Here is an 18,071-nt window from a genome sequence, read left to right as displayed (position 1 = left end):
CATGGAAACAGGATTTTGGGTTTGGCAAACCTTTGGTCTCTTCCGTTCTTAACTGAATTTTCACTGATGTGGGATTTGTATATCTACATTTTAAAGTATAATTACATTCCCTTGATCAGTGATAATTATCTCATTTTAAATTTCTTTCAATGAATTATAAAAGTCTGGTACTATTTCTTGTAAGAAAAAGAAAAAAAAAGTACTGCTTCTCATATGTTCAAGAGTTTAATGCAGTCAGGAGATCTAAACTCACCAGGGACTTTCTTCTTAGAGAAGTAAATCTTTGCCTGACAAATTTTCAGTTACAAATATCTGATCTAAAGTTTAATCATCAGAAATACAGTATTTCCCATCTCCAAATTATGAAATTATAGTATCTCATTATATATTTATTTAATGTTCATTAAAAGGAACAAGTGAAAGAATACATACTGCTCTAATTAATCTTTGGTAAGCCCTCCATGTTCATCAAGTGTCCAAGAGCAGTGGAGCAAGCTCGGGGAAAGCTACTGAGTTAGGAAAATGTGCTTTGCACCAAGTACAAATCTTCAAGAAGGAATCAAAGTTGGCCAGGGCAGTGCGAAAAATGGAAAATTGCCTTGGGGAAAAAAAAAGAAGAAGAAGTAAGCAAGTTGTCTCTTGCAGAATAGAGGGCACCTAAAGACGGACTGTATTGAAAGACACAAACCTTCTAGAAATCACTATTAAGGTACCAGCAGTATATAGTAATTGGGATCAGCTGCTTACCAAGAGGCCCAAACACCCTGAAGACCTCTCCTTTCTCCATCATCCCTTTACAGTCCTACCTTGAATGTGCTTCTTGACCAGCATATCCTGCAATTATGCACCTCATTTCTTCCCTCTTTTTTTTCCTAGGTTTTCATCTCCTAGGGGCTCCTTTCCCCAAACTTTTCCACTCTTAGACCAGCCTAATTGTTAGGAAAACCTGCAGCAAGTTCATGCAACGCCTCATTCTTGATCTTCTTTATCTACAGTTCAAAACTGAGTTCCCCACTTGTCTGCCCAGATTTTCTTAGCAGTGCTGGATCTAAATGAAATATATTTCTTACTCCCTCCCAAAGCAATGCTTCTCATGGTGAGACACGGCCAGCTCCTGGGCAAGGGAAGAGACCATCACCCTCTGCTGAGTCCAGTTTGCTCCATCACCCAAGAGTATGGTTTTCCTTGTTTCTCTCCCTCCTCTTTCCTGTGTTATACTTCTCTGAAGAGTCAAGGAAAAAAAGCCCACAACTTTATTTTAGTACAAATTCAACCAGGTGGGCTGCAATTATGACCACCCTTTTACAGGCTTATCAAAGGCAATTTTTGTCACAGCAGTACCTCCTTCCCCAGGAGCTGGGGACAGCTGGGAGCCCATCATTACCCGCTTCGCAGGTGTCAACTGGGGAAGCGCATCTATCAGTGTCGCACTGTACCTCTAGTTGTTCATCTGGATTTTTAACTAACACCCACTGAGAGAACACCTAATCCCTCTCCCAGTTAAACCCCTGTAAAACCAGTACCTTTCCTTCAGCTCTGAGAGCAGCAGGTTTTGATTTCAAAGCACTTTGAACTAGATGAAAAAAACCCAATCCTTTTTTGACTGGATTCAAACTGTTAAGCACATAGGCAGAACTGCCGTGTGTATTTCTTTTCTTCCAGCAGCAGAAACACTGCTGATGTGAGCCGCATCTTCAAAAGTCCCCCACGGATGCAGCTGCTCCCTGTGGCAGCGTGCTGTTTCCTTCCCATTTCCATTCCTGCTGTTCTCCTTTTTTTTAATCAAAAGGCTCCCCTCTGTGAACTGGGTGCAGTTGCAGTACGTCTGCCTGGCTGGCACAGTAAAAGGACCCAGCACTGAATTTAGCAGCTTTCCATTTGCCACCAGCAATACAGAGCACAGAAACGCCGCTGTGCACCTTGGTGTGACACAAAGCATGACGATGGGGAGGAACAAAGAGGGCAGCTTCTACCCAATTCCCATGGATTTTTACTTCAAATCTGAAAACAAATATAACACATAAAGGAGCCCAAGTGGTCCTAGTTTTCACACACCTGTTACAGTTTCAAATTATTCCCCAAAGCTGCTCCTTACTAGCAGACATAGTCATGGCAGGAGGCATTGCCTAACTTCTGAGTGAGAGAAAAGCACTAATTTTAGCAGAGCCGGACTTGAAAGGGAAATGGGCAAGCTGTTTTTGCTAATGGCTGTAAAAAGTATAGGAAACCAGCTTGCTGGTCCAACGTGACAGTGTGACCATCATGTTGCCTGTTCGGGGGAAGCCTACTGTTCCTGCTTCGTTTTAAAAAAATCAGTGGGAACAGAATTAGGCAGTTATGGGGAGTAGGTGTTAGTAGAACCCAGCCCAGAAGGAGAAATCAAAGGACATATCCTGCCTCTTCCAGCCATCTTTCATTTGCTAGTTGTTCCTTTCGATATTACCCTAGCAACTGAATGTGTTTTCCAGCTCTTCATCTTAGGCCATTAAGACATTTCTCAGGCAACATCACCGTATTGACTTCCAGGCTCATTTTCACCTTTTGCACAACTCCAGCTCCTGCTCCTCCTTGCATACCACCAGGATCCTCCCTGCTTGCCTTGCTCCCTGGAGTGACTCTGCAGCCTGTCCCACTGCCAATGCTCTCCTCATCACTCATTCCCTTTCATTTCACTTCTCCAGGTGACCTTCTTCCCACCAGCCCTGTCTGTGGACCGGACTCTTCACTCAACCTGGCATGATGCAGGGACATAAATATAAAGCTATTGCATTGAATGTCTGAGGCCACTTATTTTGGTACCTCAGGAGGAAGTTTGACTCAGAGACTCAACAGCAGTCAGTGACACACAGGGGAACGGTTAGAGTTCAGCAGGCTTTGGAGAAATTAGGTTACCTATGGAGGCTCCTAAATATATGGTTAGGCACTTACAAAAATCTTGACCTCCTCAAGACATCAAAATACTCAAAAAAACGACAAACAAAACCGTCTATTTGACCATTACAATGTTAGTTCTTCTTTTTCTAGGGCGTGATATTTCTCACAAACAGGACTTTCTCCAGTACATTTCTCCCTCCAAATTCAGAAGTTGCTGTACATGCCAAAGGATGATTTTATCAGTCTGACAGCAGTACGTGTGCCCCACCAGCACCCCAGCACTGCAGAGAAGCTGGGCACTGAGATGCTGCTAAAGCCAAGGTACAGAGCTTCTCCCCAGCTTGCTCCTGCAGAATATATTAATTTTTAAAAGAGCCAAATTGATTTCTCATTTCATTCTCTCTACCAGTAATGAACAAAACAGCTACGTGGCAGAAATGCTCTCCTCTATGGCCTATTACAGTATGTTAAAACGCCATTAATTCCCAGGTTTTCTGTCTTTAGTGAATAGGTTACTGTCACTGCTGAATTTCAGCAATTGCCCAGCAGCTGTAAGGCAGGAGTAGGGCAACTTCTCTTCAGTGGTCTCAGAGTACAGGTATGCAGAAATCTCTGAAGAAGATGATCCAGGATGGGGTCTAAAATAAAAATTATGGTTCAAATGGTTTAACATTTTTCTCTCTTCTTTCTTATTGTGGCAGCTGTGACAGAGCATGAGCCCTTCTCTATTCTGCTTTGCCAACATAGGATGTCACTTCATGAAGGCATTTAGATTAAGAACAGTAATCAACCATCTCTAAAGCACATGGACATTTCCTCTGACACCAACACTACCTAAAAGTTCACTGTGTGCTTATTTAACTACCATCCATGTACTAATGAATCACAACAGAGGGTTTCCGAAGGCCATCCTCAGAAAAACATCCACATGGGGGTGGCTCTCATCTGACAGCACCTGGGTTCAAGGGTGCCTCCATGGAGGTGTAGCTCCTTCCTAAATCAGACACCAAATACACAGAAGACTGCAAACTGCACTGCCCAAGGAAGACAACTTTGTTCCTCTGATGACAAACAGAAGGATGAGTTTTTCTTTCATGCCAACAGCCCAACCTTGCCAAGGGAAAAGCTCCTGCTGCCTTACGATTTGGATGGTTGCTTGGAAGCAGTCAGTCATTTGGCCCATGGATGATCAGCCCAGAGAAGCCTGCACTCCAGCTAACCATGTTATAGCTGTTTAGCAGCGCAATTTTAGTCTTGAGGGCTGTCAAAGCAGTACCTTAATGCAAATCTTTTTCACAATGAAAAATATTAGCATTTACAAAGTTCTTAATATCTATGCAAAGCAAACTATAAATAATTCATTTACTCCACAAGCATCTGCATCATTTGAAATGCATCAATGCTTTTATCAATACAGTGCAATGGATTTACACTGCACAGAATAGACTTGGGGGCATTTGGGCTATCCAAGTATTGTTGATCTGAGCATTATTTACTAAAGGTAAACTGAAATAAATTACCTCAGTTACTACACAATGATTTTTTTCAGCATGGTAAATAAAACTTATTAGTTCTAGGTCATTAAATTCAATATTAGACTTTAAAAGAGCCTAGAGATTCTATGATGTTATTAGTAAAACATGCAACAAAACATATGTGCTTCAGTATTAAAGATAAAAGAATTACTCTATTATATTTAGATTTAGTTATGAGTGCATTTTTCAGAAGGACTTTTGAGATAAAAGCCTAGCTGCCATTCTCAGATGCGAGCTAAGCACGCAATGATTCTGGCTCTCACTGAGTGGCAGGTTTCCAAATAACTAAGCCATTTCGGAAAATGTCATTCAGAACCTTTTGCTAATTTACTCACTACTCCTCTTCGGATAAGAATAAACAGTATTTTGTTAGTGTTGCAGGCGAAGCAAGTGGGCAGGGACCTTGGAGAGCAGGGCTTGATTTTCAGAATTTTTTAAGTCAACTTCCTATGACCCCAAAATGTGTCCTTTGGTGTCTTGTGCCTCAGTGCTCCTCACTGCTTGAATATATTGTGATTTTCATTTCAACCTTCATTCTTCTCATTTGGCTACAACCTCTCTGCAAGGACTGTCTTGCTGTGTCTGGCCAGTATCTAGCACAAAGAAGATGCACTCCTAGTTGGAGCCTCCAGTCGCTAACACACAGCCAAAAATCCTGGCAACAGCCACTGCTACATACACTCTGTCTTGCAAGATGCCAACAGCAAGGCTGGAAAAACATCCTCCAAAAAGTAACTGAAGACAGCACACTGCATCCAATCAATCCAAATAACCATGGCCAGTATATTATAGGCTGCTACTATATTCTTCTAACTACAATAGCAACCTTTCGATGTGGGCAAAATGTATTTGCCATTAAGTACAAAGACAGAAGATAAGCATAAGCCTTCACAAGTGGGGTATATGATTCAGTCTCTACTGCTTGCTTTGACATTGGGCATGATGCTGCCTCCCCACTAAATAGCAGGAGTACTCCCGAGATACTGGGGGTCAGATTCACAGCTGATGCCAATCACTGCAGCTCCACAGGGCCACAAAGACAGCACTCATAACCTGACCAGCTTCTCAGGCCAGGTCCAGGTAATGACTAGCACTTTTTGCTTTAAGAAGAAATCAGACGACTGAGCTGTTCTTCAGCATGAAATGCCGGCACCTTTCTTTATGCTGTTTTTTGTCCACCATTACATTGCAGCATCCTAGCAAGCTTTTCAGAAACCTGAGCTAAAATCCTGTGCGAGAGGAACTACAGGAAAAGCCCTGTAACTGTGAAGCCTAATTACAAAGTAATGCGGAGCCTGAGAGCAGACCTGCTAAGCAGTTAGAGACTAGACTAACGAGTGGGCCATCTGTCATTCGTGAGAAGGCTAACAAAAGGCCGGCACAGGACACACCTGACAGTGTATGGAGGAGGATATGCAAATGAGGAAATGTCCAAATACAACATTTAAGATACACAGTACGAAATGAGCTGCTAATTGGAGCTTGTATGCATGCTTAGCATATGGACAACATAATTATAGTTGTAGAGGAAAGGCAAGTTCACAATAGAGGATGGTAACAGAACAGTACAGGGTGCAATGCACTGAGCGATGAGCAGCCGAGTGCAAGAGGACGCACAGGATGGAAAGCGCTGGAACAGAGACCCAGTTCAGATTCTTTGCAGTTGGATTGCAGGGTAGAAGGATGCTGTTTGAGCACTGGTATAAGCTCAAATTTCCTGTACTACATTGCTATATAGCTACTGTGCTATACCGTATATACTATACTATACTACTATATACTAAGTTGTCCTGAAAAGTGAAACCTTCACAATAAATCCAGTGCTTACTTATGCTACTGGGCAAATGTGAGTGATAGCAGTCCCTGGAAGTAGAACTAGAAACAAGCTCTGGAGCAGTCAGTTCTGGTCTATGAATGCGTTGCTCCTCTCTAGAGGGCTCTTAATGGAGTCAACAACAATAGCTGGGGCAGTAGAAGACACTAAAAGCAGCAGCTAATTGAACAAAATCTTTCCTCTCCTTAAATCACTGGATAAAAATGCAAACTGGAATTTGAAATTACAGGTGGCATTACAGAAATTCGAAGAGGTTCAAAGTTCCACCTTTGACACATCTCTCACTTAAGTAAAATCATTGCAATTCCAATATAAAAGATGCAAACATATCCACAAACCAGCCACAAGTTGTGATTGAAAGCTTAGAGAAAGCCTGTAAGCTTCGCATTGGAAAAGTAGTTATGTCAGCTTTGAGACTGGTTCTCCCTTTTTTTTTTTCCCCCTTTTTTCTATAGCTCCTTTGAGATCAATGGAATGACAGAGCGATACATCCTAAATATGATATTTTTCCATTTGCCCACTGCAAATCCAGAAAATGCTTAAACATCAGCTCATCCCATCAATTTCACTGAGCTTTCAGCATATTTTTAAGTGCAATCCTGAATAGAAATACTTTTTTTCTTTTTCTTTTTTTAATTTTTATTTTAAGACTTGCTCTAAGACTCATTCAAGTCAAAGGAAAGACCTTGCTCCTACAGAAGGTTTGAATCAGCCACTCCCTTACTGGGAAGAACACAGATATTTTACTGGCTGAACTATTTTGGAAACAAATCCCTCACATGATTCAAATACTCCTAAACATGCAACACACCTTCATCTTTGGTGAGCTTACCAAACTCCCATCTTCTGCAATAACGAAGAGGGAAAGGAAGAAGATAGAGCTTTGAAGAGTCAAGAGGACTGAATTTTGCACATCTCTGAATGACCATGATATTTTGCCATATAATTAATAGAAGAAGGGGAAGAAGGACAGAAAACAGCTACCTATATTTTAACAATTGTGTGGATTCCCCACAAAACATCAACTCATTTTGTGAGCTGACATACAATTTTAAACATGCAATTTTTAAACACGCAATTTTTCTGCCAAGGCATTCCAGCACTCTTGTTATACTAAGTTTTATTAGTTTGGCTCAGGCATTTTCAGAGTCTTTCACTTGCATTTTAAAATCTGAGAATCAGAGACCAATAGGAATGTGTGCTTGGGAATCAGGCTACTGGTCTTTCATCTTGCTTATCAGGGACCTTAATCAAGATTTCACCACTTAGCTTGAGAAAGCTGTGAAAAGCAACTATAATGCAGAAATGTAATTAATGTTCTAAAATGGCTTTGGGTCCTTGGATGAATGACATTGCAGACTAGCGTCTTGCCCTTAAATGTGAAGTCACCCTTGGGTAAATCTACAGAATCTATTGGCTTCATAAAATTTCTCTAGATGTATTAAAACCAGTATCAGTGGTATGAGTAGCACAGCAACAGAACAAGTCCTCCTAAAATATCTATGCATGTTTGCACAATACTACTTTGTGCTTTGTCCTTTACAGAAACAATATTTTAGCAATTTCACATCAGGCAAGGCTGATGTGAAGTTGTGCTGGAGTTGGTGAGAGTACATAATGTAGGGAGATGGAGTTTAAAACATGTCAAGATCGGAGTCTTAATAAGAGTGTATAAGGCGTCAGTATGTGATCATAATCAGAAAAGCATGGGAAATACTGTTTTTTCACAAAGACTGCTGTTTTGTGGAAAATATGCCTTACATCCATGTAAAGCTATACTCATCAGAGGGGGCATGTTATACATAGCTCCATGGAAAAACTTAATTTTCTGTTCCTGCAAAAGTTTATTTAATTCATTACATTCCCCTGTACTCTAGCAAATAAAAACATTAGCAGTTGAGGTCTCAATCAAACATCTCTTCCTTCATTAGGGATATTAGGGATATCAGTGCTTAAAAAAAAGGATGCTAAACAAATAATTCTGAACTGCAATGCAGCTAGTATTTCTGTTATTATTATTCCTAGAGAGTGGTTATGGGGAGCACCATTGCCCCAGATTATACAACCTGAAAAAGAGCTCCTATCCATCGGCAGGTGTGTTTGTGAAGGTGCATATTGCCTGCAACTCCTTCCCCCTGAATTGGTGGGAGAAGTTGGAGACAGCTGTGCTGAGGGTAGCTGGGGAACATGTTCACTCAGCACTACCCTTTAACACTCTCTCTTTTCATTACAGGTATTAAAATTGTTCCCAATGGGCGTAACAGACAAGGAAAGCCAAACACGAGGAAGAATGCAATCCAGTTCCCCATTAAATTCAAAAGAAAAATTAATAACTTCAGTGATAATAGGAGTTGGACAGGAACCTACATGAACAGCCTACCACAAATCATTTTATTTTTGCCAAAGCTTGTTCAGACTGCAGCAATTTCCAGTGAGAGCTGGAATCTACATTCCCCAAAACAGCTCTATTCCAGCAAATACTACATGCATTAATTCAAGTATTATTTGGTTTTCCCCTGACTAGAAAATGTAAGGCAGCAGAGGATAAAAAGAGCACATGGCTTGCATGCAAGGACCAGTCCAGCTGCTGCTGGACCACTGCTTGTTGCTTAGCAATGTTTCACCTCTCTGCCAGAAAAAAAAAAATTTCGATGAGGGAATATAAGCCTGAAGTTTTTTTATTTTTTAATTTTATTTTTTATTAAATAGTGACTGATAGTGCTCCAACCACTTCCTTCAACCATGCCCTACATCACCTACTGAATGCTGGAAGCTCTCTGGGACAAAGGCTGTAGTTTTCAATGCCTAGCTATGAGCCCATTGGAGAGCCCTAAATAAAAAATCATAATAACAGAGCAGTGGTGTTTGCATATTTATCAGGAGGAAAGCTGGAATAGGAATTTGAGGATTGAATTTTTGGGCATGGTTCTGGGCAACCAGCTCCAGCTGCCCTTGCTTGAGCAGGGAGTTGGACAAGATGATCTCCCGAGATCCTTTCCAAACCCAACCACTTCTTGATTCTGTAATTCCAGGAGCAAAATGAAGAGCAGGAGAAATAAAGAAGGAAATAAAAAAGAGACACCCAGAGAGCAAGGAAGCAAAGCAAAGACACTGCAACACATTCATGCCTCACTCACCAGTTATCCATTTAGCCTCTGGGTCATGAATTTTGAATTCATCACTGAAGAGATCTTCCACTGTTATCTTCTTCTTTTGAGACAAGCTGTTATCTTCAACTGTAAAACATTCAAAAACAAACTGCCATTACTTCAACTTTTAAGTGTATCTGAAAGTACAGCAACAGTGAATAGTGCCGTGTCATTCAGAAATGGTCTACATTAAGCTTTCCATCACACATAAGCCCCTTCCCATTGTCAATGTTATAAAAGTACCATCTAGTGGTTCATAAATAGAAACCTCCTGGTTCTTTATGCCTGGACTCAGCAACTACACAAAGACCAAGATATGGTCCAAAACACACAGTTTCAGACATAACCTGATCAAAAAAGATTTTAAAAGTCATGAAAACACACTTATACATGTCATAGTGCTATATAATGATTATTCTGAAGAATATTAAAGCTACTTAACACTAAGACCATTTTGAAATCATTAGTTAAATTTTTAAAAAGTAATTAAAAGTGACCAAGTTTTTATAGCTTATATTTTTATTTCCTTAAAAACTGTCACACAGAAGCACAGTTGGAAAGGTATTCAGCCTTATAAGGGCTCATAGAGATTACTTCAGGAATTCACAAAAAATCTTCCATGGGAATCAGACACTTGGCTGCAGAAATATTTTTGAAAAATCTATGAGACATAACCCTAAATCCTTAGATGTTGCATAACTTGTCTGTACTAATTTTCATTTTTAGTGAGAGGATATACAATTTCATTTGCAAACATGGAAACCTGGACAGCTTTTAAACTGAAGAACTAGACTGCCAATTTAAGATGTTGTAAGATCAGCTTGCAATAAACAGTGTCCTTCATTTAGTTCATTCTTCCTAACTCTACAGTGCAGCACTCCACTTTCCCTACAAATACTTGCTGTATGTCTTCCTCTGCTGTCCTTCATACAGTCCTCTCCACATTTCTTGTGATTCAGTCAGAGATCACCAAGATTTCTGATGCAAAGCACAACCTGATGAAAATCCAGAACTGATTTCTTTCTGCATATGTAATATTGTTACAAGGAAATCTGTCTCATCTAGGATGTCACCAAGACTAAACACTCAAAGCCAACTGAATAAAACCAAGGCACAAATTTAACCACTTGGAATATGCTGCAGCTAGCATCTTCTCCTGTGACAAAATTATACCTTTGCATTTCTATCACTACCTCTCCACTATTGTAACAATTCTCACAAGCACAACACAGAGACTCCTGGGCCTATAACTGAAGTGTGTATGTTGAATCAATGGATTCTTGGGCCTTACAGATGAAGAGTATATATATTACATCACAGAACTCTATAGTGGGTACTTAGTTAATATGAAAATGGATTTTCATTTTCTCAAAGCTGAAACTTTTAGAGAAAAACTAAACCAAACAATATTGATTAATATATTCCTTCATTCCTTTTTTTCCCCCAACAATTTTTTTTCTTGTTATGACAAGCAGTCACCTTCCATGAATAATTTGTTTTCAACATTCCATTTTTTGCTGAAAAAATATTTTCATAGAAACCTTTCAGTCAGCTTTAAACACGTTTGCTCTTTAAAGGAACACATGAGGCCACATTCTGAGTATTTCCACAGCAGGATTTTGTGCTTCAGCATCTCTCCTCACTACAGAATCCTCATGCCTGAGGTCTACTGGTATCATGCAGCCTTAGCTATCTTTTAACATTGTTTAGTACTAAACTTTTTACACTGAACACACTCATGATTAGGAACAGTGGAATAAGACTCTCTGAAGCCATTTATTAGAGGAAAAATGTCTTCTTTACTACACTAAATTGAAGCCCCTGAGCTACCTGAAACCACTGACAATTACATATGAGCAGTGTTTTGTTCCACTAAAAGACGTTTCAATACAAACTATCATTTTTAACGAATTAAAATATATTCTTCAATTTTCATATTTTTTCCAAGTCCGACTGAGGTTTCAATCTCACTGCTCAATGTGGCTTCCAAATACCAAGACACATTAATACAAGCCCTCAGCCAAATCCCTCTGTGCAACAGCATTGTGCCAAATTCTTCTGCATAATTTTATTTATTAAAATGGAAAATATAGGTCAGAGGAACTCCAGGAAACCGTTCCAGTTAGTTCCCACCATGGTGCAAGGCCCCAGCACACAGCACAGGATACCTGGGGAGATGAAGCAGTGCAGAGCAGGAGGTCAGAGTCCACATACAGCCCTGGGCTTACTGCTGTTTCAGGAGCCACTTCCCAAATGTCACCCCAAGAAACACGGACACCCTCTTCCCCACCACAAGGGCATCCAGCAAACATGTTTGCATCCAGCAAACCTCTGTGCTGGAGATTTGGGAGGGGGCGGGGTGGGAAGCCCTTCTCATTCCCTCTTTCTGTGCAGGATGGAGACAGCCAGTCTGGGAGCTGCCCCACCTTTATACCTCCGCAGCACTTCAAACTCCTCATAAGGGACAGCAGGAAGAGGGAGAGGTAGCACTGAAGCATCCACAACCAGGAGCCTCCCTAAGGCATGTTGTTGAGACTCCCTTACTGTATCCTGCAGTGGGCTGTAATAGCTGAAATAGGTCCCATAATGAACCATGGACAACATTAATCTCAGCCATAGAGCTGGGGAGAAAACAAATAACTAAATAATCAATCAATCAATGATTTTTTAGTAAAAAAATTCAGATTTACTGACCTGTCACCTAACACATAGGTAAATCAGAGCACTCGTTAAGAATACCTACTCCATTTCTCTGGCCCCAGAGGAGACATTTATGGTGGAAGAAATGCAATTGCGGGATCTCAGGTAGCCCACCCTGTCCTGAGCAGCAGGTTCTGAGAGCGTGTCTTAGAGAGTCTAAGCGAGCTGGTGGACACAAGTTGTGTCCACACCCAGCTGCAGAGACCTTGATGCCTCCTTGGGTTTATGGAAGGAGGGGATCAAGCATGTGCCACCACCTGTTTTGCACTCATGTCCCCTGCCCCTAGCAGACCCAGATGGCAGCTGCCAACCGGGGCCTGACAGCACAGCAGCATGGCACAGTGCAGGTGCCACAAGGACTTGTGGTTTGAGTGCCAAATCAGAAACCCACCATCCAAACAACAAAGTTACATGCTGAGAACCAAGTGAAAACCATGTCTGGTTTATTTTTCATTTAATATTAAAGGCATGATGGGAACCCTGTGTTGGTCAGACCTTTTGGGTTCATCTTTCTGCACCTCATCCTTGAAGTCAGCACACCCAAAAGAACATGGGCTGAAAACCTTCCTCTCCAGAACACAAACAGAACAAAGATCCTCCAGAAACCCAGAAAACTCAAACAGAAAAAGCCTATGAGCTGACCTCCCTACCTGTTTTGCCTCTGCAGTACCAATCCTTTCTTTCAAGCTTTGTCTCACTTCCAGCAATGCTCAGAGGTTGCTTGATGGCTCAGAAGGCTTCAGTCACCTTTGGGTGCCCACTTTCTTTCTGTCACCCTTGGGGCTCAGCTACAGGTCAGTGTCAGATGCTTTTTTCACACGCCTCATGGGCTATTGTGCATTGCAAGCACATGGATGAGTGTACATCTGTGAATGTCCACCTCTCAGTCTCCAGCACACCAGGAGCTCCCTTCCCACCTCAGCATACATGCTCGATCCCTGGGCAGACCTAATTCCTCTTTTCCCTCAAAGGACCTCTCCGTACCCAAAAAGCATTGGCCAGACAAGGCAAACAGGCAGCCTTTCTCCCTTCTGTAAAATCCCACTTTTTTTTTTAATGGCATATAATACACATTTATATCTAAGAATTGTGAACAAACTGATTGTACTCCTGCACAGCTGGTCACAGGATATTTCCTTGCTCTTCACAACTAGCAAAAGTCATACAAAGCTTTCTGGGCAATGCATCTGGCTGTCTGACGGCATGCTGTGGATTAATGCTATGCAATGACTACCTCGGTACCATCTCTGAAAAACGTTTCCTATGAATTCTGTAAAAATTTTAATATGGAGTTGGGTGTACTTTCTTTTTTTCAGCTAAAGGTCAGATTTGAAAGGGGCAAACTTGATGTGTATCTCCAGAAAGCTTTAAATATCAGAAACAGATGTGCAGGAAGTCCTTGTTTGCCTCCATTTCCAAACAGAGGGGACTAGAAGGCATCCTCTTCCTCAGCAAAATGTCTAATGGAATTTGGGGAAGGTTTTTTTATCAAGATTTCTGTAGGATTGGGTCTTTTCTTCAGCTTTGATATGTGTGTGTGTGCACAAGCACACATGCATATCTATAAACTTTTGCACGTCTTTATATAAATACACAAACACTGCTAGGATGGGACTCATACAGGTGCCATATGCTGTGACAAGTGAGCAACCACCAATTAGGAAAGGCTCAGTCCCACACTTTCATCATTTGTATAAATAGCTTCACATTTTTCAAAGGTGGGTGGAATGGCAAGACTCACACACACATGAAATCAGAGTCCCGCAGCGTAGGCAGTTGTGTGCATACGGTGTACTATAGTGTAATTAAATGCAAAGTTTCAGCAGTTACTGCTTCTTTTGAGAACGTTGCTCTAGAATACCAAAGAATATACAAATCACAGAAATGATGAAATTTTATTAGGATTTTATAAAATAAGACCTAAACATTAGCTAGCAATAAAGCACTGCTACTGTAATTATAATGTCTGCTGAACGCAAAGAGCACTGTTCCCAGTTTATGAGCTAATCTTAAAGCAGGGTGAGTGACCTGCCTTTGAGAAACCCAGACCAGTGGGGATTTCAGCCTTTCTGCAGCTGAATCAAGAGTTAAAACCTTCTTTAAAGGTTTGGGCTGATTTGCAAAAGAATCTTGACGATATATATAAATCCCCTTTTTCCTCAAATATTAAATACCTTAATCATTACCTGTTCTGATAAGCAAGCCATCCCCATTCCCCACTCTACCACTCTCGGTTTTGCAGGAGACTACCCAGGAGACTATCCCAACTTTCACAGTATCAGGAAATACTACCATCATGATGCAAATTATGGGTCCAGTTAATCACTTTTCTTTTGTCTGAATACAGATTACAAGACTGCATGCTGCACTCTATCTCTTATATGTCCCAAATTACTCTCTGTAGGCACTGCATGATGTTCAGCACTGGGTTTAGAGCATCTCTGCATTGGCTGCCTTGGTATTGCACTGCAAAACAGGCCTTCAAACTAACAGAAAACTACTTAGAGAAGAATGGTTTCCCAGCCAGGGACATGGCCAAGATAGACAGGAACAAGTAAGGAATTCCAAGGTAAAATGCAAAATGTTATTTGTACTAGTATGACAGTGTCAGGCTGGACTCCAACATTATAATCAGAAAGAAGACTTAAAAATATTTTTATTTTATTTAAAAGTATTTCCAAGCATCGTGCTGTACCCATGCCAGACTGCATCACCCCACTTGAGACATTTCCAGTGAAGAAGGTTTTTTTGTGGGTTTTTTTTATGATGTCACTCTCACACTTGGCAGCAGCTCCCCATGAACATCCACAAAACTGCTTTGCCTCCTTGCTTCACTGTCCTCCTGTCCCTTCTTCGCCTCCTGTTCAAATACCCATCCATCAATTATTTTTCAATATTGCTACCAAAGAATAAACATTTCTTCTTCCAGTGAACTGTTTATGGCAGGGAAATGCAGACTCTGCTTCTTCTTTTAGACGGGCTCCTCCATCTTCCTCACATTTATCTTGTTGGGACGTGCTATCCCCAGTCAGGATTAGCAATGTAAAACTTTTTACATTTGTCAAACCAGCCTCAATGTCTCACTTAGCACTGTCTGGTGGGAAATGCCTGTGAAATGAGCCTCCTGTTATCCTCTGCCATAGTGTGTCCTTATAACAAGCTCCAGGGCCAGTGGCCCAAAAGAAGACTGAACTCAGCTGTGGCTGCCAAGCCACAGCAGCAACCTAAGCTACCTATTTTACCCTTGGCAGAGTCTCACCATGAAGCAGTCTGGATCCATAATAAAAACAAAAGCAGTACTGAGCTCAGAGATTTTGTATTTGCATGCAGGGGACAGTTCTGAAACACCAGCAGGGGAAAAAACAACCCAAACCCAGTTTATCAACAGATCAGGTAATTAAAAAAATCAAAAAACGTGAATGGAAATTTTAGCACAGAAAATGATTTTCCATATTCCTAAGTTTTAAGCACAGAGACTCTCTCAATGGTGCTATTTCGAGTTGTTGCTAAGTACATACCAAAAACATATGTATATACATATGCGTGCATACATATCCCAAACAGAGAATGTCTTTGTGCATGCATATACAAATATAAACACACAAATACACTTGTAAATTTTATTTATAACTGAATGTGGGTATTTCATATTCCTACTTCATACTACATAAAATAGAAGGACATCATAATAATGCATATTTACTTGTGTCTTCTTAAATTAGAGAACATTAACTATAGGGTCTCAATGCTCAGTACACCTTTTCTGTCTAGGCACTCACCTGGACAACAGCACTGCAGAATCTATAGTCATGAGTGGATTTTATGTTTGATTTTCTCTATGGAGAAGTGGGAGTAGCGTTCAGGAGAAGTCATAAATGAGGACTATTGTGGAGTCCAGAATTGAAACAAGAGCTGCTAAATCCTCATGAGATATCATTCTCACCACCCTTATAAAGAAATCTTTATTACGGGTGATCTTGTGAAAGAAAAGACTTTGACTGTATTTAAGAATGATATGTTTATGCTTCTCCCCATGTATCCATCTATATGGAATCCTACTCTTTGATGGAACTGGCACCCATTGTCTCATCTATTCAGTGCAAGCCACTGACAGCTTCTTGAAACCCACAGGTATAGGTTTAGGAATCTAGGCTTCAGTGTGCTTTTTTGAAAAGTATGGGACTGCACTTCTGTAAAACAGAATGTGACATTTCCATACCTAATGGGTAAGGGATGATATTTTTCACTGCAAATAAGTGGTGCCTGATGTGAATAAAGTGCACAAACCATGCCCCAAAACATCTCAGAGGTGAACTGCACTGTCCAAAGGTGTTTAGATCTGAACCCTAGCAAAAGTAATTTAAAAAATCATCCTTAATTAAGTTTAACCTAAATTAATTCAGTTACTTAATTACTCTGGCATGATCATGTGCTACTTACATTTACACTGAAAACTTCAGGATAGCATGAAATAAACTTATCATGGCATGACGATAAATAACCAAAAGGATAACAGTGATTGTTTCACTCATTTCAGATTAACTCAGTGCAGTCCTGTATTTCTTGATTTACCACTGTCTCCAGTCTACCATACAGCAGGACTATGGGATAAGAATTATGCCAGCGAAGATGGCCTAGACCTGCTGAACTGTATGTCACTTCACACACTGCGAGCTAGAAATTTCTGCCACACAACTTCCATTTCGTTTTTCCACTTCACCATTCTGTGTTCTTCCATTTCTTATGGGTTCATTTCTCCCTTGCCTCCATTCCCCTCCTCAGCTCTGTGCTCTCTGTCCTGCTGTCCCCTAGAATCATTCGCATCTTCTCATCCAGGAAGGATCCCCTTTCACCTCCTCTACATCCCTCTGCAGGGGACTGTCTGCCTTCTCCTGTGTTTTGTAGCTCCCCACCCTTTCTGACAATGAATTATCTTTTCTATGTCTTGTTTCTTATTTGTTTGTCTTTTTGTATTCAGATCATAATCTTCTCAGAGCCACGAAGGTGCATTATTTCTACAAAGTAAGCAGGCATGGAAATTTACAGGGCTGTATAAATATGTAATAACAATAATCATAATGATACCACATTAACATTCAAGCCTACAGCCTCCACAGCTACTGTAACAGAAGTAACTTACAGAGGTTATGTGCACAGAACTTTGCTGAAACTTGGTAAGGGGATCAATTTAAAGATTCCCTTATTGGGAAGTTACTAATTACTTGCTGTGATTATGTGCTATCTGGTACATAGTAATCTGGAATTGCTTTGTAAAGCTGAAACACTGTGGTCTGATCTAAAAATCAATTCAGCTGAATGGGATGGGATTTAGGTGCCTAAGCATAGGTATTTAATGCCATTTTAGCTGGTCTAGGATATGCCACCCAACTGACATGTCCCATGCTGCTCCATGTGGGCATGAATTTGAAGAAGTCCTGTGTCCTGACTGACTGGCCTATGTAGATGTCTCTCATATCCAGGCATATCTAAAATGACACTCCCTATCTATGTTTAGGCAATCAAGTTTCACACTTGTACCTTCAGCTCAGCAGCCCTGATCTTTGAATTGAAATGTAAAACTCTAAAACAATCTACCTAAGAATGGCCTTGAACTCAGTGTCACACCAAGATAAATAACAGGAAGGATGATTCCTTTGATGTCGACTTTGCAGTCAGTTTGTAATCCCTTTACCCTTGGAAGTGTAAAATTACAGAAAAAAAACAGAATGGAAGTGAGTTAAAAGTTATAAATACCTGGTGTCAGGAGTATAACAGAGGTGACAATCAGGGAGCAGATAACGAGAATAACAAGTAAGGCAATTGCAATTCCTTTCCAGTTTCTTTGAGGAGGATTACTCCCCACCAGCTCCTAGAAACATCAAAGGAAAGTGAACATTCAGAAAAGACACTTAGACAAGGAAACAAACAGCAGAATCCAAACAGCAAAATATGTCTGCAGAACTACACCATTCACCCCGG

At 40.7% G+C, this 18,071-nt stretch overlaps 1 protein-coding gene across 5 annotated transcripts in view; it reads right to left on the bottom strand.

The window, feature by feature from the left end:
* Positions 1–18,071, bottom strand: part of DPP6 (dipeptidyl peptidase like 6) — a 565,289-nt gene that overhangs the window by 162,643 nt on the left and 384,575 nt on the right. For all 5 annotated transcript variants that reach the window (XM_074831423.1, XM_074831453.1, XM_074831444.1 and 2 more), the window contains exons 2-3: positions 17,847–17,961; positions 9,381–9,479 (exon numbers count right to left, since the gene is read on the bottom strand). In XM_074831423.1, the coding sequence (XP_074687524.1) occupies positions 9,381–9,479; positions 17,847–17,961 (214 nt within the window). The remainder of the gene's footprint in view (positions 1–9,380; positions 9,480–17,846; positions 17,962–18,071) is intronic.

The sequence above is a fragment of the Strix aluco genome, chromosome 1, assembly GCF_031877795.1.
Source record: "Strix aluco isolate bStrAlu1 chromosome 1, bStrAlu1.hap1, whole genome shotgun sequence".
Taxonomy (NCBI): Eukaryota; Metazoa; Chordata; class Aves; order Strigiformes; family Strigidae; genus Strix; species Strix aluco.
The sequence above is the reverse complement of the archived record's forward strand: the minus strand, read 5'-3'. Positions and strand labels throughout refer to the sequence as shown.